Here is a 23,849-nt window from a genome sequence, read left to right as displayed (position 1 = left end):
TAGAAGATGCACCCTATCCAAATGACATCTGCTTGTACTAGTAAGAACGGATTTTCCACCTCTGCTCTCATTTACTCTACCTTATTCATTAGACTAAAATTGGGAGGGGCTGATTAAATAGGAATGAAGTCTAATCAAGTTTGAATTAAATGATTAAAAGCAATACATGGTAATTAAAGCATGAATTACACTGTATTTCCCCCCATTTAATAAGGCAAAATTGAATAAGCTAGAAAACAGACTGAGGTTTGAAGCTGACAAGGAATGGAGTGGGCGTTTTTATGCAGCACCTCTCTGAAATAATAAGGCACATATTGGGGGTAGAGCAGGGACCCTGTTGATCTCAGGCATCTGCTCTTCTGTCAAAGAGGGAAAAAGCAACAGAGACACAGGTGGAGCATATGAGATACATTGTTGCTGTCATGGAAAGCCAGGAAGCCCAAATTGAGGTATATTCGTTTTTATTTTTAGCCTTCATTTGAGATACAGGCTATGACTGGTGGCAATCTTTGTACCCATAAAGGTCTAGTGTATTAAGACATTTTAAAGAATGCAATGACCCACAAATTTGGTGACAACAATATTGCGTTCATTCAATAGTGATGTGGTTTTTGTGATTGCAATTCAGAGGTGCAGTCTGACAGGAAATTGATATTCATGCACCTGGTCTACCACCTGCCATTGCTGGCAACCGAACATCTGTTGACACTGTTGGAGAGACGCTTCACATTCAGACCAGGGCTATACAACTGAAGTGATACTTGTACCTGAGCTGAACATTGTGTTTGTGTTTCAACCAGTCTGCTTTTTTTTTTTTTTATTATTGTATTGATACATTCACTGAGCCCCATTTATAGCGTAAGGAAAAACAAAGCATTGTTTCAAGTTCAATTAAAGTAATTTTATCATATATCATATCATGCCATATCTGAGCACACAACACGGACGCATTAAAACACACCTGTTCACACAGGTACACTTCTATGTACAATACAACCCTTCGCAAAGCACTGTAAAACTCTTTTCTACTGTAATAAATTAATAAATGCACAAACATATATACATGGTACTAAGATCACACCAAAAATACTGCCACTGTATTATTGTCCCATTTAGAAACTACAACAGTAATTCAATCAATTTAATCTTTTATAGTGTCATCAAAACATCGAGAGACACCTAAAGCATTGGCACAGGTACAAATGCCAATGAGAGATAATATGTAAATATATTCAAGTGTAATAGTTTAGCATTAAGCATGACAATATCAATAAGGCAACTTTCCTATTGTTCTGGATGCTTGCAGAGAATTTCAGGACATCTTCCACCCGTTACAGCTTGTATAAAGCAAAGATGGTAGTTTTGTAAAGTAATGACAGAAAAACTACAACAATAGATTAAGGGTCTACAGTCATTCTTGCAGCTGTGAGGCTGTACTAAGGCACAGTGGTGCTTTGGGTTGAATGCTAATAACAGCATGCTAACAAGCACGCAATGTCAATGCTAACATGATTTTTAGCATGTATAATGTTTACCATGGTCGCCATCTTATTTTTAGACTGTTAGCATACTAAAATTTGCTAATTAGCACTAAGCACAAAGTACAGCTGAGTCTGATGGGAATGTTATTAGTGTTTCAGGTATTTGGTCATGAACCAAAGTATTAGATTAATAAAAGGTTTGACCTGAAGATGGTACGGTTGCCCTGAAGTGCAAATCACAACAGCAAACAGATTTGCAACAGCAAATCATAAAACACAACAGCAAATAGGAAAACATTTCAACAAATCATAAAACACAATGGCAAATAGGAAAACAAAACAGCAAATAGGAAAACAAAATGGCAAATCTTAAAACAAAACGGCAAATAGGAAAACAAAACGGCAAATCTTAAAACAAAACGGCAAATAGGAAAACACGATAGCAAATGTGAAAACACTTCAACAAATCATAGAACACAATGGCATTAACTTCTACCGGAAAAGGTAGGGCCTATCTAGCAGAGGACGGACCCTCCTGATTGGACAGACGGACTGTCTGTCTTTTAACAGGAAGGAGAGGTGAAAAACACGGAAAAGCCAGACAGTCCGTCTGTTCAATCAGGAGGGTCTGTCTTCTGCTAGATAGGCCCTACCTTTTCCGGTAGAAGTTACAGTAATGCCGTTATGTTTTATGATTTCTTGAAGTGTTTTCATATTTGCCGTTTTGTTTTCCTATTTGCCGTTGTGTATTACGATTTGTTGAAATGTTTTCCTATTTGCCTTTGTGTTTTATGATTTGCTGTTGCGTTTTTCTATTTGCTTTTGTGATTTGCACTTAAGGGCCACCGTAAGATGGTGCTATATGGAAAGTTTAGGGATCATCAAAGTTATTATGATTCATCCCGCATGGGACATGACAAAACACAGATGTTAAACACACAGTAGTGATAAAGGAAAAGTCATACAATCACTAAAGTCATTAGGATTCATCCTCTGGGGACCATGAACATCTGCACAACATTTCATGGCAATGGACCAAAGTAGTAAACCGACTCACCGGCATTACATTTCCTAGAGCTATGCTGCTTGTGTGGCTAAAAATGAAATTGAAAGAAATAAAAATGTAGTCAGAAATTTGTGATGACAATTGGAAAATAATTACATTAGTGGTTAAAATGGTTTGAACAAACATGTTTTCCTTCTGTCGATCTTCCTGCACCACAACTTCCTTTCCCTTTTTACAGGAACAGCTGTGCTCAAAACATGCTTTCTCAGACTTTTGCAGTCTACACACTGATAAAATTGACGTATTTGCACAGATGCAACATCTCTCTTCAAACCACATCTATGCTTATTTCTCTTGACAAGAAAAACATGCTATGGTTAAAAAGAAATAAATTATGGCTATAGGCAGCGGTCTAAAAAAAGTGTGATTGATGCTGTCGCACCTCATGTTTCAACTCTAGTGTTTTGTGATTCACGTTATGTACATAAACAGAGCCTGTCTGATAAATGAAAGAGGAGCAGTTTGCTCCATGGCAAGACAATCACCCGCTAGAGAGATACAGCCAGCTTATACTGGGTATACGCTTTTCCTCCTCTTTTGTGGTAAATTTAACAAATATGGCGTTCAGGCAAGATATGTGGAACCTGAGAAAGGAAGGCAGTGAGGGAGGGTCAGTAAGAAGCAGAGACGGGGAAAAGAGGAAAGGTTGTAGCTGCAGGGACCCAATCAATAAAGAACACGCACGCACACGCACGCACACACAATAAAGAGTCACACACACAATAAAGAGACATTGTACACCCAGTGGTGCCTCGAGCTAAGGTGCATGACACGTGAGATTGAGTCTGAAACAACCTTCTTTATCTTCTCTGTATTTCCAGTAAATTTACAATTACAAAAAGACCACAAAAAATCTTCCAAATATATAAAAGAAAAACATAACAAAAGACTGAGAGAAATGCTTTCTGAAGCAAACCCTGGATCCAATTCTGATGCTTCATGAATGTCTTTTTTTTCCAAGTGCTGGGTTGGCTGTTTGGAGTCTGAAATCTATCAACATTCAGAGGTACACAATGGTTTCCTCACTGCCCTCCTCCCCTCCACTGTCATTCTCCATGGAAACCAGTGCACTGAAATCCAGCTGAGGGTCACTGGGATGTGGCAGCACCGGATATGGGTTAGCTCCACTTGCTGTTGATGACCAGGTCTCGCCGATGTAGCTGTGACTGTCAAGATCTAAGAGCGGAAATAAAACTATCATTACACTCTAGTATGTAGAAGAAGAAATGCAGCTACTGATACTGATAATGCATTGACCAAATCAACCATTTACTAACCACTGATAGATAATCACCAGGATCGGGGCATGTACCACTTGTTTAATGAGCTCAGTCTAATTGTTTAGCCCACTCATCAAATCACTAACAGCATATAGATCAACTACAGCTGCTGCAGCTCAGAGAATAAAGAAAAGAAAAAAAAGACATTTTTCAAGCTACCCACTTCTACTTAGAGGTGTCACTTTTATCATTATCAACATAATCCATCGTCATGGTTGGGATTCAATGACACCGGCCTCCTCACACTTGACGGTTAACAAGAGTAAAGAGTAAAGGGTAAAAAGATATCTTAGCGAGAGCAGCCTTAAGCAGATAACAAGGATTCATACCCTTGAGTTGGCAGACATTTGGCCTGCTGAAGTGTTTTTGAGCAACATATTACATCCCCGGCTTCCGGGGTGATCCCTTCAAAGGATCAACAGCATTATTATTATTTAATTAAAGGAGCTCTGAAAGAGAATGTGTTTGTTTTTTTTACCAGTGAAATCGAGTTGAGAATGTGTGTGCTCTTACATTTGTGTGCGGATGGTGGGTGCTGTCTAGCATTTGGGCAGGTGTGCTGTCATGGTAACAGATGGCGTGAACTATAAATTGCCTCATTGTGTCCCTGTAGGAAAGTGTCTCCGTTTGATTAATTATATAAGAGTCTCTTAGAGTAGCTCTGTTAGCTCTGTACACCATATAGGACGTACCTCTGATAGATGAGACCATCAGTGTGCAGCCAGATGACAAAAAACGCTCAATACCTTCTTTGTCCATGAAGTAATACGATTTTAGCATTATTAATGCAGACATAACCACAGACAGCAAATGTGTGCTATTTAAAGGATGCAGCAAAAAATATCAGTGTGTTGGGGCTGCAGAACCTTTTGAGAAATTCTCAGTCTAGTATGGTAACCCTACTGTGCCAGTTGGCTCGGGTTGTTAGAATCTGGAAAATTGTGGGTTGCCAACATCATTAGATGCTATGTAAAACAATGCTGTATACAGGAAGTTTGTCTATGATACCTCCACTTTAAATTTGAAGTAATCTGGAAAACGCTATAGGACACAGCTGGTACAAAAAGATATCAGTCTTTATCAGTCTTTGTGCCATGTGCAATCAATATAATGAACATACAGCACTAAAATATCCCCACGCTGGGAGATTTCATCAAATGGTATCAACTATCAACCCTCTAGTGGCACAACAAAAGTTCTATTTCATTCTATTCTAGTCGTGATCTCAGTATTGAGCAAAATAATCATTAGAATCATTTAACCATTGCGGTGCGGCCCGATGCTTTGTTAGAAAGTCACAGATCAGGTTTATGCATCATGCCGCATATGTTACAAGGTGTGAATCGATCCACATACTTTAAAGAGCACCAGTTTCATCTCTCTATTCTTCCTCCGCCAACTCACCATGCTCTCATCCTTTGTGTGAAAAGGTGAGCGACACAAAACTGACACGACTAATCAGATGAGGTGTCATTTCAGGAAATTCCATTCAACTGGTTCCCCGAGATTACTTTGTGCAGGAACAAATTATGGAAATCCACTGAGCAAAAAAGGGTGTGCATTTATATGCATGGTGTGCACGGTAAGACATCGTCACATGCTCAGGTGAGGATGAGAATTGAGATCAAGTTTTGATCCATGTGACTGACGGCACAATGGAGAATTTGCATTTGAAAGAGATTCCTTTTCTTTTCACATGATAGAAAAAGAGATACCAGGTTCCTCCACATACCAGACAGCGCATGATCCAGTATGACGAGGTCCTGAAATCTGAGATTGCACATAAAATACTAAAATGACTCCTTATAGAGGTATAACTCTGATGGGGCATTATGTAAAGATTGGGCAACATTATTCAGTGTCTAAGAGTATTTCATCGCAGGCCCTCTTGGGATCCACTAAGGAATGCATTGTGGGTAGATGTCAGCTGGAACGCACTCTGCGTTGTAGATTGCAGCAAAGAATTCACCCCAGGCTTGTTAACAAGTGACTGAGGTTTCATTGGGGCTTGTGTGTGCTCAATAACGAGGAAAGGTTAATAAGCTGATCAATGAGGAAGAGATTGTGCTGCCTGCTATTGCTGGTAAACAATACTGGAAACTCTCCATCAGCTGCACCTAACACTGACCTCACCGTTTGCAGGGGCGGAGGAACAAGACACATGTGACCTGTAATTTCCCCCCTGCCTGCTGTGAATATTAGAATGAGCGTGTGCATGAATGGATTAGGAACGGGGATAGGCACGCGTGAATATGTAGCCGACAGCTCGCGAGTGAAACGCAGATTAATGCGTGTCTGCAGCTCTCATTTTCCTCCTCGCACCTCCCCCCCTTCTCCCGGTGCGAAGACAAGTCATGCGGTAATGAGTTTTGTAAAGATTTTTTTTTTAGATCGATGTCCCAATCAGTCCGCCATCGCCAGTGAACTGTGATTCACATGCTGTTGTCTGCCCTGCCAGTCTTACAGATAGAGGAACCATTGATTTTCTTTTCCTCTGGCTGGTGAGCCCCCCCCCCACCCCCCCGCTTGCTGCTGTTGGTGCAGGTGGAGGTGGTGGGGCGGTTTCTTTGTCAGGAGTCACTGATTAACTGAGCGGAAGGACAGAAAAGGCCTCCGCAGAGATAGAGCGTGTGTGTACAGTACGCGCTCACATACATGAGGCGGAGGGTTTGTTTACATTCTCACAGGAAGCAGATTTCTCATTTATGTTGAGCAGCAGAGACAGAATGATAACGGCCCACTGCTGTCCAATACCAGAGGCACTTGAGCTGTGTAATGTCACAACATTAGCACTACGATACAGGATATTAAACATAACCAGTAATGAAAAAAATTGTAATTGAGCTACTTGATACATTCATTAGTGGATTTTTCTATGCCTACTTACTTCCCTTCATAGATGGTATTTGAAAGCAAAAAAAAAAAAAAAATCTGTTCTTCCTCATTAATATGTACTGTAGTTATGTGCTCAAAAATCAAATTTGCTCATTTAGTTTCTACCTTTTATTGCTCTAAAAGTTACTGTGTCTACAGCAGAGCGGCAACAATTAGTCAATCAATCGATTCGTCGATCGTCAGAAATACAATTGTGATAGTTGATTAAATCTTTGTTCAAATGAGACTAACAGTGAAAAGAATGCTATTTTTATATAGTTTTTATTAATTTAATATTTTAATAAAAGCCTTATTTTGGCGTTACACCGGAAAAGCCTGTGTTAGTGAGTATGCAGGTAAAAGGTAGCAGGAGATGTCTTGTGTTTTAATTTTATTTTAGAAGTGTAGTTATGGCAGGGCCATCACAGAAAAGACGGAAACTAAAGCTGTAGTGTGTAGTTTCTGTCGTCCCCATGAGGAATTTTTAAGTAATGAAATCAAAACTGTCAGCGCATCCATATGATACAAGCCTTCCATGACTGCGCACTGCCCCCCCCCCCCCAACACAAACTGAAAGTTACATATAGCACCTTTAACTGAGAAAATAATCAGCAGATTAACGGATAATTAAAATAGTCGTTAGTTACAGCCCTTCTATACACCAGAAAGACGAACACATACAGTATATTAGATGAAACCATCCCATATTGCATGTATTATAGTGCCATAAGACAACAAAATATAGTAATACGAGTCCCCATGAGCCCCTAGGTGCTATTCAATTTGTGTTTTGCTTTAAACCTTCTCTCTATAACAGATTGTAAAACCTTACCACTGGGTGTTTGCTGCAGCCCCAGCCTCCCTGCAGGGCTGCACAGGTATCCTGTCCCCATCATCCATCCCTTGGAGTCTGAGTGTGGACTGTGGGGAGCCTTAGCAATGGAGGCATGTCTGCTGTTGGATCTTGCCAGCAGGGTGTTGAGACAATTGTGCGCGTTGGGGTCATTTCTTTTGTGGTGGACGTGGCGATTGTTGACGCTGGTGCTGGCGAACGCAGCCTCATTCACAAACACGGAGCCGTTACCGGCGTGGTCTCTGGACTGACTTGGTGTCGAGTCCTGGGGGAGAGAGAGCAAATGTCACGGTCCAGTTCAGCAACAGAGCTGAAAGGTGAAAATCAAGAACACTGTGAACAGACATTCAGAAGGAGATTCTTGCCTAGGCAAGAGCTTCTTCTTTTTTTAGATTATTTGTTGGGCATTTTAGGCCTTTATTATACAGACGGCTGAAGATGTGGAAGGGGAGAGAGAGAGGGGGAATGACATGCAGCAAAGGGCTGCAGGTCGAAATCGAACCCGCGGCCGCTGCGTCAAGGACTGAGCCTTTGTACGTGGGGCGCACGCTCAACCAGGTGAGCCATCCAGGTGAGCTATACAGGCGCGAGCTTCTTAAGCAAGAATGGACGGTGACGATTGGACAGTTACTACACCTATGAAACCATTTAACAATGCACTGATGCATTTGCATTAGAGATCAGGAAATACATTTTAGAATTGAACGTGCAAAACCTATTAAAGGCTTGGTTAACAGACTTTAATAGTTAATAGATCTTTAGATCAATTTCTCTGAAACTGTGATTAAAAAGAATTACAAGGCTGACTCAACCAAAATCAATTTTCCCACTCACCTCGAGTGGTATCTGATATAATAGAATTTATTTTATTTGCCCAGGTTTTGAGATATCCATCTCTGAGATTTCAAATATACAAGTCTGGATAATATACAGACTTCACTGTGAGGCATTTTTGTATGGACTATTTATTTGGTGGAAAGCAGTTGCCATTCCTGTGTGTTCTGTGGATTGTCCTCCGTAATGGAGATGCCATTTCTGAAAAGCCACTCTGCTAGAGAATCTTTCTAAATGTCACTGCTTTGAACACCACAAACGAATCACCATTGTATTGGCGTAGAGTCAGACCTCTCAAGAGATGGATAACTCAAACCCTGGCGAAACAGAACAAAAAAATGCACGCCTAGATACTAGGGGTGCTGAAATGAATCACTGCATCGACGCATCGCAATGCTGAACTGGACGATTCTGCATCGATGCAGAGACGGACCATAATCGATTATTGCCTACTGATGTTGCTTGCTGATTTTCCGGTCTGCTGTTTTCAGACTCCGCTACATCCAGGAAGTGTCTTTTTTTAAGAGCAGATCCACACAAAAAAAAAAATGGGAGTTTGTATATACGTGACTGCTTGAATTTGTCGATGAAAACCATGTGTAGCAATATATAATGATGTCGAGGAGGTGACGCATCGTGATATCAAATCGATATGAATCGTTGACAGGATAATCGTAATTGAATGGTGAGACCAGTGAAGAGTCACACCCCTACTAGATACTTGGGGCGCACGATTCAGAAAATGTCACGATACGATATTGATTTTTAGGCTCAAGATCCGATTCAAAAATCGATTTTCGATTAAAAAACGATTTTCGATTAAAAAAAACGATTCACAGTATGTAAATGTAGTTAGTTTTTTTTTTTTTTATTTGTAAAATATGAATCATTTTTGGAATTCTACGAATCGATTTTGAATCGGTAGAGCTTGAATCTTGCACACCCCTACTAGCTACAACTAGAGCTACAGTAAGTGGAATAAACACTTGAAAGGCATCACTGCTGCAGCCCCTCCTCCTGTCCTCTCCTAATACGCCCTCTCTCCTGTCCCATCGTCACATCACAGCCTTTCCTCTACGGAGCCAAGGCAGCACAACTAATTAGAAACCACCTGAGAGCTGGTGTGTTTGTGTGTGCGCGTCATTCGATCTGTCTCTGACCCTGTGAACTGCTGCCTCTGGCTAAAACATCAGCAGTGGAAAACATTAGGACCTCCACTGCCTCCACACGCTTTTGTCAGTCCACTGTTGTCAATGCAGCCTCCACACTGACTAAAATAGATGAATGGGAATAAATAAGTCTGCAAAAAAAAAAAAAAAAAGCCAGGAGAGCCTCATCGCATCGAGTCTGTAAAAAGCCCACGGTGGTGTGTAAATTAATGAGGGAGGGAAGGAATATTGTAACACGAGTGTGCTTATTTGTCTGTCCATTCAAGTGCTCTCTGTGTGCGTCTTTTGAACAGTAACACCTGCTGAACTGAGCAGCACAAAGCAGCACAAAGCAGCACCCAGCAGAGTCTCACATAGATGCATGTGCTATATTGGTTTCCCCACTGCTGCTTGTCAGTGTGAGGTACATTGAGTCTTAAAGGGCACGGAGAACAGTGCACCCTTTATCCTCCATGCCTTCCAGCTGCAGGGGACATTTCACTGTAGTGCTTTTCAAACAAAGTGTTGATAATTTAAGTCCTTTCGCGCGCGATTGATTGGTTTCTTGGGCTGCGCGCCTCTGGTTTTAATTATTTTGTCGGCACTTTTATTTGCAAAGGTTTAATTATCATCAATCATTACAATGTTTATTGGTGAGTGGAGCTGCTGGAGCACTAAGACAAATGATGCTGAAATTGCTCTAATTATCACAGGTCGTATATCAAGAGGGGATTGAGCTACACTGTGTAAATGAGTGAACCGGCGTAACTCAGGCCGATGTCTGAGAAAAGCATCTCATTAATGGCTTGTGCAAAGAAATACTCCATAAACACTACACTTCATCTCACACTTGTGTCAGGGTCAGGAAATTTAGGAGCATTACTGAGTCCTTGATTAACGCCTCGGAATAACTCGTAACAACCGTACCTGCTGCCCATCTAGAGGGATGACCATGGGAGGAATCACAGTGGGCAGACTACTCTGCCGGCTGTGTCTCCAGGTCTGGAGCAGCTTTTGCTGGTTCTCCAGACGCTCGCGCTCCCTCTCCACGTTTCTCTGGCCCTCCCTGAGCCGCTCCAGACTCTGCTGGTACTCCTCCAGCTGCTCATCCAACTCGTCCCTCTCGCGCCTCAGCCTCTCCGTCTCCAGGTGGCACTGCCTCTCCCTCTCCTCCAGCCTGCTCTCCTGCTCCCCCTGCTGGCTCTCCCTGGCCTGGCACTCCCTCTCCCAGCGCTCCTTCTCTTGGCGCAGTCGGTTCTGGAGCCGCTGAGCTGCCGCCACCTCCTCCTTCCGCTTCTCCAGGTTACGCTGCTTCTCCTGTTCTTGTAGGGTGTTGCCCCGGATGTTCGGAAGGTGCGGCCGCTGGGCGCGGGGGGAAGGACGCCCAGTCTCTTGGAGGAGGAGCCTCTGGACCTCATAGCAGCTGTCCTGGATGGTCACTGCGGCCTGGGGGGGGGGGGGGGGGGGAGGGCAAAGGCACAAAGATGGGTTCATTGAAATGCAAAGGCTCAACCACTACTTTAACCACGTGCATCCTTACAACAGGTGAAAGAGGTGATTTGAATGCGGAAAGAAATATGATCAGGCTCTACTGGGTGCCCTAACTTTTTATGTGTTAAGACAACAGCATCTCTTCACATGGTGAAATTACACTGCCTGTACTGGTAGGGTCTGTGATTTTCAGGTTCATACGCAAGAAGGAATACAGAACTTTGAATATGAAAATGTCATTGAAATCAACATCTTTAAAACTAACACCGATGGGCAAGAGTGCGCGCACATATCCCCTCATGCAAATACGTACACACAACCTCTCAAGCACAAATTTACATTTGATACTTAACAGCAGTGTGTGTGTGTGTGTGTGTGTGTGTGTGTGTGTGTGTGTGTGTGTGTGTGTGTGTGTGGTCAAACAAAAGACCCTCTCATGTCTCTCAGCAGTAAAAAAGATCAGTAGGATTGTGGCTCCTGCAGCTTGCTACCTTTGGCTTCAAACAGCGTTGGTTCTGTTTACTGGAGCTGGAGTGTGCAGGCATATGTAAGCCTTTATCTTGACTGAGCATGACACTAACATAACATGTATATGTTCTCAGTGAGAACAGAAGAGGTTTGTCTGTTGGCTGACTTGCTGATTGGATAATAATAAAGATGAGGACTGTGAGCAGGATAAAAAAAGTAGCAGGCGCACTGTATACTGAATAATGCACTCACCTGCAGACTGTAGAGTAACTGGGTCAGGCTTTGGACACTTTGAGCAACCTGTTAAAGGACAACATCACACACAACATGCAGTTTACCATGCGGCGTTTTGATTTTTGAGGGTTTTAAATATCCCATTTTTCTGCTAAATAACACACATCTACTCACAGAGAAGTCTAAATATTTTCCTCCCGTGTTACGCTAATGGGGAGTCAAAATGTAAAGCTGCATTCATGCAACATTTGTGCCCCCTTGAGGCTGCATGGTGTCCTGTCACACTGTTTGGGGGTTAAATTAACACACTGCAGTCGGTAATAAAATTATTCTTTCCTATCGGAGTCATTTACCTCACAGGTCACAAAAAGCTGCAAACGGTAGCAGAACTGTTGCATGGTCATTGTTATAAGTCTCCATATCCATTTTTAATGGCACATTACCTTTAGGAACGAAATGGACTTCTTCCTTTATTATGAGCTTATCAATGATTCAACACATTAAGACTGAAATGGTATTCCAATAGACTGTACTGAATTATTAAAACAACTATTGGCAATCTTGAGCCACACAGCTGTGAAGAACTGAGAAGCATTGAGATTCAGATGCAGGCTGTAAGAGACTATAATGACCCATAACACCTCTGCAATACCGCCGCACCTCCACCATCACAACTACAGTTCTAGGGAAAACAATACATTATATTGCTCCATCAATATTTAACGCCTCTTAAATTTCAAAATCTATATTTATACCATGGGGTCGTACAAGAAAAGCTATGAGCTACATATATTTAATATAGCAGAAACTGCGCTGTACCTTGAAGTCGATGTCATTTGTGTCTGTTTTTTGCAAGAGAGTTGGGGACTGAAGCTCAAGGGCCTCTGAGAGCCCGTCTGAGGGGGGCTGTGCAAGCGTAGCAGGGCTGACAGGAAACACAGAGTCGGTGTCAGAGTCCGGGCTGTGGCTCGGTGGAGAACAGGCCTTGGATGACAGCGTGGCTTTCAGGTTCTTAGCTGGGAATCAAGAACAACAACAACACGTGTAAAACTAAGAGTTCTGCTTAATCAATTAAAACTGTTAAATATGAGACTGAGAGTTCTGTTGGATGAACATACCGGTAATACCATATTTTGTGACTCAAGGGGTTCTCAGGGACAAAACATACATGATAGAGGCAGTGTGGTAATAACATGTTTTATATTCAGGCATGAAAACGGGTCAGGGGTGAAAAAGGTGAGAAGGATATTACCCCTCTAGGGGGGTCCAGGGGCATGCTCCCCTGGAGAAAATTTTAAATATCCCATATTTTAAAGCATCAATCTGATGGATTTTGAGATGCATTTTTTGCCAACCAACAGCGTAATATTTCAGTATGCACTCATTAAAGTTAATTTGACTGGCAAAACAGGTAAAGTCCTTCTGACATTACACAATAATAACTCTATAATTTTTAAAAACTAAAAAGTTTTGGATCAATTTTTACTCCTTCCAACCATATGTTAAATAAAGAGTCAATGTGGATTTACATATTGCAATAATATCATAATCCTACAATGAATCATTGTGAAAACTAAACTTTACTACTTTGGCCAGGTCATCATCAAAAAAGCGAATTAGTACATTCATGATTTTGTCCATGTTGATATTAGCTGCTTTATTTACATTTATTAAAAACGTCGCATTGTTTATCTTTTCATATAGCTAGACGTCTAAACTCTGGGACGTAAATACCTGCCGTGCTGATTCCAAACAGACAGCTTTGTCAAGGCCGTTTGGGCTTCAGATAGCTTTTACACAGTGGCCATCGTTAATGACAAATCGTGTTCCGCTATGAACGTGCACACACGTATTGTTTGTATCACGGTCGGTCAGTGAAGGCGCAGTCGCAACGGTAGCCGTCGTTGCCGGTAACGTACTCGTATCACAGAGTGCGCGGACCGAAGCTTTGTGACTAGCAAGCACTGTGTTACCGCTGCTGCCGTACAGTGTCTTCCTTGAACACGCGCTGCAGAAGCAAGCACCCGGCTCCCTCAATTTAGTGCTAAACGGCCTCCCGTCTCCACCCTTTTCCTCTTGTCCTCTATTCATGCCCAGCGCCATTTGTTTTAACTACTTTCTCAACTAAAGCTGCCTGTATCTACATGCTCCAAGTTTGATAAACTTTGCCTCCATTTTTTTTAGCCGCGTTACCACGGAGACCACACCGGCACAGCACTCTCACATTTCGGCAAAGACCCGCCCTACTTTACATCTGATTGGCTAGAACTCGTTTCATTGGTAGGTGGAAGTTCGATGATTGGTTAAATCCAGCGCATCCAAAACAAATCCCATGTGGACTTTTTAATTTATTTATTTTTCTAAAATAGTCACATACGCCAGAGTACTTAAAAAAATGACATGAATTTCTTTATTGAAATGGAAATATGTTTTGCATTACCTTTTAATTCTTTACTACAATTAACTTTAACCCCTAATATTTTGTTTTCATAAGCAGCACATAAACATTTTATAAATGGCTTATATAAACTAGCTTACATAACTATAGCTGCTCCTGTGGCTACGCAAGTGAGGGTTGGTGTAAAAAAACTGAAAATGAGTGACAATACAGTAAAACACAGTTGTACTAATAGAAAATATGACTTCATACTGTAGATTATATTACTGTACATTAATAATCACTTAAAATGTCCTTATATCTGCTTACAACTACATTATAGTGGGTTATAAACCATTTATTAAATGCTTATCTATTGCTTTTAAATGCAAAACGAGGGTTTAAAGTAAAGTGTATCTAATAATTTTTCTCACTTTCTCGTTCTGTGTTGTCAAAAAACAAGCAGGCGTGTACTGTACAGTATGTCTGTGTTTGTTCCTGCAGGGTACAGTATATGTCAATGTCTCACCCTCTTGCAGAGCTGCAGCCAGCAAGACGGCAGCCTGGGGCAGCTCCTCGGGGTGCGGCTGGACGAGCAGTCGCGGTTGGACCAGCGAGGCGTCCGTCCTCCCACTCAGAGCAGCGAGCTCTGCGTAGACCTGCAGCTTCTCCTCCAGGCTGGAGCAGATCCGCTGGTCCTGGCTCAGCAGATTCTCTGATACACAAGTTCACAGATAAAGTGTTGTGAAAGGTTAACTCAGGGGTAAAAAAAAAAAATATTCAAGACTGCGAAGAAAAAGATAACAAATAAATGATGCAGCAGGTTTCACAATTACCTTGTAGCTTATTGATCTTCTGAATACGGGCCTCGGCAGCTCGCTTCTCCTCTTCAGATTCACTTGTGTATTCTTCTTCTTCCTCCGGACAGCTGAGCAGAAAAATCAATAACTGAGGTTTCACAAATGGGTGAAATCTGAATGTATAGTTCTTATTACGCTCCTTTTTCTCATTTCACACACACACACACACACACACACACACACACACACACACACACACACATAAAAACATAACCAGACTTCTCATACACACCTCTCTACAGCCTCTCTAATGAGCCTCATCCACGTGTTTCGTTCCTCTTTGGATGATGTGTGGACCTCATACATTTCTGGCCCGGCGGCTGACGCGCTGATCAAAAACATCCCCCTCTCTTCGTTTGCTACTTCTCGCACTATTAACTTCTGCAGTGCGATGACTGGAGGCTTCTGATCCTAAAGCACATTAAAAATGGTGAATTATATACATATACTATACATATATTTTTTTTTACATGATGGTGATGATGGCCAAAGGTGAAATAGAACAGGTAATAGGGTGTAACATCAGAACACAGAGACACAGCTGAATACCCTTACAGCTAGGTACTGGTCTCTTTAAATTAATTGTGTGCGTACCACTGTGGCAAACGTAAACTTCTGGTCTTTTTCTTGCAGGAAGATGAGTGCATCTGTGAGAAGGAGAGCCAGGACATCTATGGAAGTGAGGATAAGCAGGAAAACACAAGTCATGTCATCAGCCTTGATCATTTATTCACACGATGCACATGCGTGTGAAAACGATGCAAAATGAACATATCCGTCGACAAAACAACAAACGCCCGTGTCACCTTTGAGTCGACCGGTGGCAGTCTTCCACAGAAGCAGGCCCTGGTGTTTGAGCGTTTGTCCCGGCCCCATCATGTCCTGCTTGCGGAAGGTATGGCCGTTCTTCAGCTTGGCTGCGCTGCGGTTCTCCATGCGGTTCCACACTTCCTGTAACCTCTGATGCCGCTCGTATTCGCTGACGCTGAGGTCCACGGCTGCTATCACCTCTCGAATCAGAGCCAGTGCTTTCGAAAGGTCTGCATGCTCCTCTGTTTCCTCTGAGGAAAAAGAAAACATGACGATAACATGAGATATCTTGTGTTACTTCAAACTGAAACATTGTGTTTTGTGCTTTTATTGACTATAGGAGCATGTAGCCAGCAGAGGGCAGTAGATAACTAACCTTGAGTATATTTTAGGATCCTCTCCAAGAGCACTGGGTACTTTGTAATCCTTTGGGTTACCAGCAAGATGCACTCTGGGATCTCCCTCCGTCTCACCAAAGAATTATTACCTTGTTGCTTGAAAAGAAAACAGCATCAAGAGTTATACTACGTCTCCCTGACCAGAGCAGCGAGGCTTTTATTTTGGGATTAGTTCAACAGAAGTCAAGTTAACTTCATTGTCAATTCTGCAATATGTGCCAGACATACAGAGAAATGGGTTTCTCTCCGACCCACGGTGCAATAAGGACACGTACAACAAGTATAATATAAAAGATAAGAAATATATACAAATAAAGATTAAAAAAAAGATAAGTAATATATACAATACAGTAATACATTCTAAATAGACACTTGCTCTGGGAAGGTTAAGTACCTTAACAAAGTTCTGAAATCTCTTGTTATGCTGCTGGAGCTCTTTGAAAAAGCTGACCGCTTCGTTGTGGTGACTGCAGAACTCTCCATACACCTGCTTCATTTTCTCGCTATTCTCATCTGAAAACTGCAGAGAAATAAAAACACACCCAGTGATTCACACACACTCACTGGGTTCCATGTATTACACCAAAGAGAAAGGTAGCCCCTGAAAAGCAGCCAACCTGTTGGAGCAAGACGTCTCCTATTCGCTGGATGAGGTAGTTGCTGTGTCCCTGGGGCTGGCCGGAGCTGTGTCGCCGCTCTTTCATGGCAGCAAAGAAGGCGTGGTGGAAGAGAAGCAGCTGGTCCAGACAGGGGAAGACCCGCTCCACCGCTTCTGTATCTAGCTGCACTTCCTCCCTCATGCCTCGCCGGAAAACCTCGGCCATGATGTGTAGCGTCTGTAGGTGGTGAAGCTCGGTCTGCATCAGCTCTGAGGTTCAACACGTGGACATTCAATAAGATACAACTTTATTGTCAGTTCACACCGAAATTAATTTTGCGTTCCCGAGCAGCTCCGCTCAAAAGAAAAAAAGAAGAGTACACACAGAGCTAGACAACAATTACACACATATAGTACAAAGATAAAGATACATCAACAGCCATGGCAAACATGTTTCATGATATCCTCGGATCCAGATCTTAGACGGACCATCGGCTAAAAATAATAGAGGCCATTGTTGCTAAGTGGAGGTGCCGATTTCCTGTCAAATTCGAACGGTCGTCATGACGCTGTGCACAGAGTGTAAAGGCAGCAAACTGATTTTGTTTTAGCAACAGCATAGACTGATGTACAAAAGAGTTCCTAAGCCTGTTGTATCTAAACGAAGGGACTCTAAATCGCCCGTTAGAAGGCAAAAGTTGGTATTCATAATTTAAAACGTGCATGGATTCAGAAGAGATGCTTTTAGCAAGTCTGAGCGTGCTCTTTTTGTGGATCGTTAGAAAGCCGTGTGCAACAGGTTGACCAATGATCTTAGCGCAAACTTTGAGTAGGTTGTATAATTTAGTTTTAAGTTTAGCAGATAGGCTGCTGAGTCGGGCTGTGCTGCAGTACAGCATGACACTGTGAATCACTGAGTTCTAAAAGTCAAAGAGTGTGTATTATATCATGTCAGAAATCTGTTACCCAATTAAATAAAGCAACTGTATGCGATTACAGCAATTGTATATATCAACAAAAACACGGACACTGGCAGAAAAGGACACATTTCAGTGGTTTTCTTTTACAACTCTGACATCTGCTTACCGTATATGACATCCTGCCTCTTGACAGCTCGTTTGTCCTGCTTCTTGCAGAACTTGTGCTCCACGGTGAGACTCCACGACTCAGCCTCGTAATCCACAGCATCGGCCGAGATGTCACTGTGGATGCACGCGTCCACGCAGTCTATAAAGAGAGAGAGGTACAAAATCAATTTCTCTTAACCAAACTGCCAGGATTACGTTTCATTCATCCGTGTTCCCAACATTTGCTTACTAGAAAGAGACAGGGCTCTTTCTTTCATGATCAACAAATAAAAACGAGATTTACACATGTGTATGATGATTTAAGAGACATTGTCCCCCTCCACACACAAATAGCAACCAATTTGAACAAATGTAAAAAAAATTACAGATAAATACAAATACTCACAAATGCATTTAGCAATTTTCATATAACTAGCTGTATTTGAAGCAGCCTATTTGTTTTTCAACGTTTTCCTGTAACTTACATTACCTAGAGGGACTCTAACGCATAGTCAGCAGCTCAGTTGCATTGCATTGTTCTTCTGTTTCTATTACTGGAAGATTTTCCGAGCTGTGTTGGTTGCAAAAGGACCTTGTACAGTACCCTGGTTGGCATCTTCTCAAAGCAGGAAACACAACAACGTGCACACTTGCACTCTTGTACCTTTGTACACGTACATGTCTGAATTTCCATTTCCTTGTTCTTGCTCTCTTATGTATTGTGTTGTTGATGTTGTCTTTTTGTATTCTGTTTTGATGTGAACCCAATGGAATAGTCAAGTCACATGAGCATTAAAAACTTGAAAAAATATCCCTTTTAAAAGTACATTTAGAACAGATACAAAAATGTGTGATGAACTAGGACACTCATGCAATTAATCGCGAATAAACATTTTAATCCATTGACAGCCCTAATGGTAACCCATCTGCACTTTAAGGTATTTTTCTGTTTTCCACACCTTCTCCGAAGGATGAGTCAGTGGAAGTTGAGGACACTGGAGTCGGCAGGAGCTCTTCTGATCGGCTGGTCACCTTCCAGGCATCAGACTCTTTCTCTGAACTCTCGCTGAGCTGACTGTTACACAAAGAAAAAAAATTTTTGGTAAGACAACCAATATTACCTACACAATTTGACCAATCTACCAAATAATTTTCTGTAATTCATAAAGTCTGAGAGCTTTATAACCTGTCACTGTATGGGAAAGCCCCAGAGAGTAGGCACAGGTGGGTCGCAGTGTCTTTCATGAGAGGTAGAGAGGTAGAGATGGGGACAACACACTGAGGAGGACTGTCTCTCACTGTGAAATCTGTGGGAAGAGCAAACAGAATGAACACTTATCATCCCACAGAATGAAACGGTGCGGACAGGAAATTGTACGTACAACATAGTTAAAAGAGCTCGACACCTAAATTGCTGGTGACTTGGACAGCAAAATTGCTGGTGACTATTGACCCTTGTGTTGTAAACTCACTCTGTGGGAGGGATGCTGTCCTGTTTTTCACCATGGTAACGGCATACTTATCCTGAAGTTTCTAAGTAATAGAAATGAAAGAGGCTCACAAAGACAGGCTCCAATAGAGATACATTTTTTTATTCCAATATTTCAAAGTAATACTCACCTTCAAACATGGGGGGACAGATTCCTGACAGCCCTTATGGACGATAGTAGTGCAACCTGGGAAAAAAAATTAAAAAATATATATATTTAGTTATTTATTTTATATAAGAACAGGTTTTAAATACTGAATAAAGTATATTAATTATATAATGTGTGCAACAATAAACTGTTAATTTACAGCATTACTAATAATTAGTACACATTTTTAATTATTTGATTGTTTATTAACAGTAAAATAACAATTAACTAAAGGGCTGTACCGGGTTTTACAAGGTTTGCCGAAGAAAAGAACTAAGCTTTGCGGTGACGACCACATCGAAAATGATAAGAGTATACTAAAGGAAAAGCTTCTGTAACTATGGGGAATGAAACCTCAAAGCCGTGCGACGCATCTGGACCCATAGTGGGTGAGATGGTTAGAAAGTATGGACCAGACTGCTTGCTGTCATATTGGTCAAAAAGCTTCCAGGTCCAGGAAAAGTTATTTTATCTGCTTTTATATATTTTACTGTTTTAACTGCTCTTCAATGTTTAATTTCTTATACTGCACTGTAACTTTTTATTTTATTTTTTTTCTCGTATTTTATCTGTTTTTTATTTTTTAATCTGTTTTCATGTAAATCTGTTTTAAATTTTTTAATCTGTTGTCATGTAAAGCACTTTGAATTGCCCTGTTGCTGAAATGTGCTATACAAATAAAGCTGCCTTGCCTAAAGATTAATTTACTTTTCATTTACTATCTGTTAATGATGGTTATTATAAAGTGTTACCGTGTTTTTTTTTGCTAAAATATATAATATTCCTTAGAATTAGGCTTTTACTTACTGGAGCAATGCAGCAGGTCTTTTCCAGATGCCGGTTTCTCACACACCACGCACACGGTGGGACCCAAACAAGACCCTGTGTTAAACCGATGTCCATTCAGCTGCCTATCCTTGGCCTCTCTGTCCTTCCCCTTCGCCTTGGAAAACCATGCCGGAGACATAAGCGTAAACATGGCTATACAGAAACGTGACAGCTACAACTAAGAACTCTGAGCAAAGCAGGCCTCAATTCATATTTCTCTAAACCAGGGTGAGTTTCTATTTGCAGAGTAAACTCTCCCACATGGAAGAAGATATCTGAGCCTGGCAGGAACCTCCGCCTTTTTCCCAAACCGTAAGAATGTCCACGAGAAGGAAATGGAGTGTAGCATAAACAACAGATGCAGGTCGGCGACGGCTTCCAGTGTCTGTGCTGACTCAACAACAGGGGATTAATCATTAAAAGGAAAGAGGCTGGACACCATGTTTGGTCTGTCACTCTGACCTTCAGTTATTCCCAAAAACATTTCCTGGTTGCGTCTCCCAGAGAGTCACATATTCCATACCCGAGTCTAGAACTGGGATACTATCCTTCACAAAAGGTTTTTTAATGTGAAATACCATTAATACTTCTATGAGGATAAATAGACCTTTTTCACGGCAGATATGTTGACATGTCATAGTAGGAAAAGCACAGGTGTATTCAAAACCATTAATGATGGCTGCATTCCACTTAGGAGAGGCCCTGGTGTTGTGCATCCTGACTCACTGAAATAGCTTACTGGGACATTTGATGGAATTGAGCCATCGTTAAAGGTCCCATGGCATGAAAATTTCACTTTATGAGGTTTTTTAACATTAATATGCATTCCCCCAGCCTGCCTGTGGTCCCCCAGTGGCTAGAAATGGTGATAGGTGTAAACCGAGCCCTGGGTATCCTGCTCTGCCTTTGAGAAAATGAAAGCTCAGATGGGCCGATCTGGAATCTCCCCTTTATGACGTCATAAGGCGAAAGGTTACCTCCCATTTCTCTGCTTTGCCCGCCCAGAGAATTTGGCCCGCCCATGAGAAAGAGAGAGACATCATGGCTTGCAAACAAGCAAAGTGGCAGTTGGTCAAGGCCACACCCCCACTCTCCACCTTGCCCCCCTCTCTCCTCCTCAATAGCATTTAAAACTACAGACACAGAAATGGCACATACTAAGGAAAGCTCATTGTGGGACTGGCTCTAGTGGCTGTAATTCTGCATCAATGCTGAATTTCAGGAAAGAGACTTCAGATACAGTATTAGGGGACCACTAAGGTCTATATAAGAGACTTCAGATACAGTATTAGGGGACCACTACGGTCTATATAAGAGACTTCAGATACAGTATTAGGGGACCACTACGGTCTATATAAGAGACTTCAGATACAGTATTAGGGGACCACTACGGTCTATATAAGAGACTTCAGATACAGTATGTGAAAAAGGTCCATACTGATATTGAATCAGCCAGTGCTAAATACACACCTGCAGCTACGGAGCATTGTATTTTTAAACAATTAAACAAAGCTGAGAGCCTAATGTAGCATGTAAAGCTGGCTTGAATGTACAGTTTAAGTTGTGTTCCTTATATTCTATAATCTTTGTTTCTGATGTGTGTGACAGCAGAGCCGTGGACTGTTTGGGTTTACCTTGGTCTTGTTGCGCGTACTGGACATCCTGCTCTTGAGAAAACTGAAGGTGCGAATGACTTTGTACTTCTCTGACTCCACCTTTGTCGGGATGTTGTATTTATCCAACTCCTCCTCTTCAATTCTGAGAAAAAAAATGAAAATAATGTCAGTGCAATTTGTTCTATAACTTACTACACTAAAGAAAAGTTTGTTTACAGCCGTGTGTTAGTTGGTAAAGCCACACCATCCTGATTTTCTTCTTGCTGAGTCTACAGGACAACACAAGTAGTATGGTGGGTTAGTGTAGGTGCAGGCAGAGAGTCCATCTGAGAAAATGTACTGCTGTTTATTCCTATATGCTTACAGTACACACGCATAGAACTGGTTCATGACTAGGGATGTTGTTAGTTTAAACTGAAACTTCCTGCCATGCATCTGATATTGCACTGCATGTAGTTCCTGGTGAAATAAATGTTTGAGAAAGCAATTTAAATAAAATTCTGATAACAAAAAGTAATTTGTTAGTTACTTAAATGTGGCAACAAATGAGTGTTTATTCTCTGCAACTCTGTGCTGTGAAAATAAATGAAAATTAGTAGAATTGTTAGAGGCTGGATACATGCAAAACAACAATGACAGACTTTTGGTGCATATTGTTAAAAGGCAGTAACAACTTAATTATCGTTCTGTTGTAAGGGAGAGCAGAGGAGAGGCAAAGTGTTGAGGTTGAGGTGAGGAAACAAAGAGATGAGAGGGAACAAGGAAATTATATGAAAAAGAAGAGGAGAGGAAACGAAGAGAGGACATTAAACAAGGAGAGGAGAGGAAACAATGAGGTGAGACGCAACAGGGAGAGAGGAGACGAGGTTGTGGTTTGCTGTCCATTGGTGCGTACATGCTACAGTATAAGTCTTGGTTAGGGTTAGTTTGTTTAAGCCGAACGGTTAAGGATGTAGAGCAGTCCAACAGGGGTCAACCCCCGCCCCTCACATACTCTTTGAGGAACTCAGACAGTGTAAGATGTTGGAGGGACTCTGCCAGCTCCATGCTGTCCTCATCATCAGCAGACTGGGCTCGCTTACGGAACCTAATCTCCCTGTAAAGAACAGCGCACAAACACGGACACACATTGACGTTTACTGATGAGAAGCCACAGTGTAGAGCTGGGCCATATGGAGAAAATCAATCCATCGATTTTGACCAAATACATCGATGTCAATATTGCGGCAATATTGTAGGGTTGACTGTTGGCGCTTTCACAAAATATGAGTTTTGATAAATATTCACCAATAATGTGGATACAATGACTAAGTGGGTTAATCAATTTCATAATCATCTGTATATCTATCTGTATATATATATATATATATATATATATATATACTCCCCACCGGTAAATACAAGAGTGTACAAGTGTACTTGTTACCGTTATAACTCTCTTCTTATTTTTTTATTTCTTATTTTATTCTTTGTGTATTTTTCTATCCTATTTATATTTAATGTGTATTTTTGTTATGTGTTGTGCTGCATTGAACTGCTCTGATAAGTGAATTTCCCCAGTGTGGGATCAATAAAGTCTATCTCTTATCGTAAAGGCAAATGATAAAACAGCTAGTAAGTATGGTCAAATTACATCACTTTACTGTAATGCAGCCTTTAAAAACAGGAAAAGAAAACACTTGTGTCATATCACAATATCCAAAATGTAAGACGATATCTAGCCTCATATATCGATGTCGATATAATATCGATACATTGCCCAGCCCTATCACAAAGGCCAAGGAGACATGCTAAAATTAAAGATCCAAATCTGGTTTTTACAGCTTTTTATACCATCTTTTAGCCCTGATTATGTTTGCTATCTTCCACTAGGTGGAGCTGCTGTTGTGGCAGTTCAGTAAGCGTATTATTTATATATAAAGTGGCGGA

General features: G+C 41.4%; 1 protein-coding gene across 4 annotated transcripts in view; it reads right to left on the bottom strand.

Moving 5' to 3' along the window:
• Window positions 1–876: 876 nt before the first annotated feature.
• arhgef28a (Rho guanine nucleotide exchange factor (GEF) 28a) overlaps window positions 877–23,849 on the bottom strand; it is a 53,773-nt gene continuing 30,800 nt past the window's right edge. For 2 of the 4 annotated variants that reach the window (XM_078270932.1, XM_078270933.1), the window contains 21 exons: window positions 22,915–23,016; window positions 21,939–22,062; window positions 20,284–20,419; window positions 19,460–19,515; window positions 19,312–19,372; window positions 19,026–19,146; window positions 18,799–18,914; window positions 17,859–17,999; window positions 16,792–17,042; window positions 16,569–16,694; window positions 16,153–16,270; window positions 15,773–16,027; window positions 15,561–15,637; window positions 15,199–15,377; window positions 14,943–15,034; window positions 14,636–14,821; window positions 12,549–12,745; window positions 11,748–11,795; window positions 10,464–10,982; window positions 7,534–7,819; window positions 877–3,723 (listed from right to left, as the gene is read on the bottom strand). In XM_078270932.1, the coding sequence (XP_078127058.1) occupies window positions 3,548–3,723; window positions 7,534–7,819; window positions 10,464–10,982; window positions 11,748–11,795; window positions 12,549–12,745; window positions 14,636–14,821; window positions 14,943–15,034; window positions 15,199–15,377; window positions 15,561–15,637; window positions 15,773–16,027; window positions 16,153–16,270; window positions 16,569–16,694; window positions 16,792–17,042; window positions 17,859–17,999; window positions 18,799–18,914; window positions 19,026–19,146; window positions 19,312–19,372; window positions 19,460–19,515; window positions 20,284–20,419; window positions 21,939–22,062; window positions 22,915–23,016 (3,367 nt within the window). In that variant the 3' untranslated portion in view covers window positions 877–3,547. The remainder of the gene's footprint in view (window positions 3,724–7,533; window positions 7,820–10,463; window positions 10,983–11,747; window positions 11,796–12,548; window positions 12,746–14,635; window positions 14,822–14,942; window positions 15,035–15,198; window positions 15,378–15,560; window positions 15,638–15,772; window positions 16,028–16,152; window positions 16,271–16,568; window positions 16,695–16,791; window positions 17,043–17,858; window positions 18,000–18,798; window positions 18,915–19,025; window positions 19,147–19,311; window positions 19,373–19,459; window positions 19,516–20,283; window positions 20,420–21,938; window positions 22,063–22,914; window positions 23,017–23,849) is intronic. The other 2 variants (XM_078270934.1, XM_078270935.1) reach the window with 1 other exon arrangement.

The sequence above is a fragment of the Sander vitreus genome, chromosome 16 (assembly GCF_031162955.1).
Source record: "Sander vitreus isolate 19-12246 chromosome 16, sanVit1, whole genome shotgun sequence".
Classification (NCBI taxonomy): Eukaryota; Metazoa; Chordata; class Actinopteri; order Perciformes; family Percidae; genus Sander; species Sander vitreus.
The sequence above is the reverse complement of the archived record's forward strand: the minus strand, read 5'-3'. Positions and strand labels throughout refer to the sequence as shown.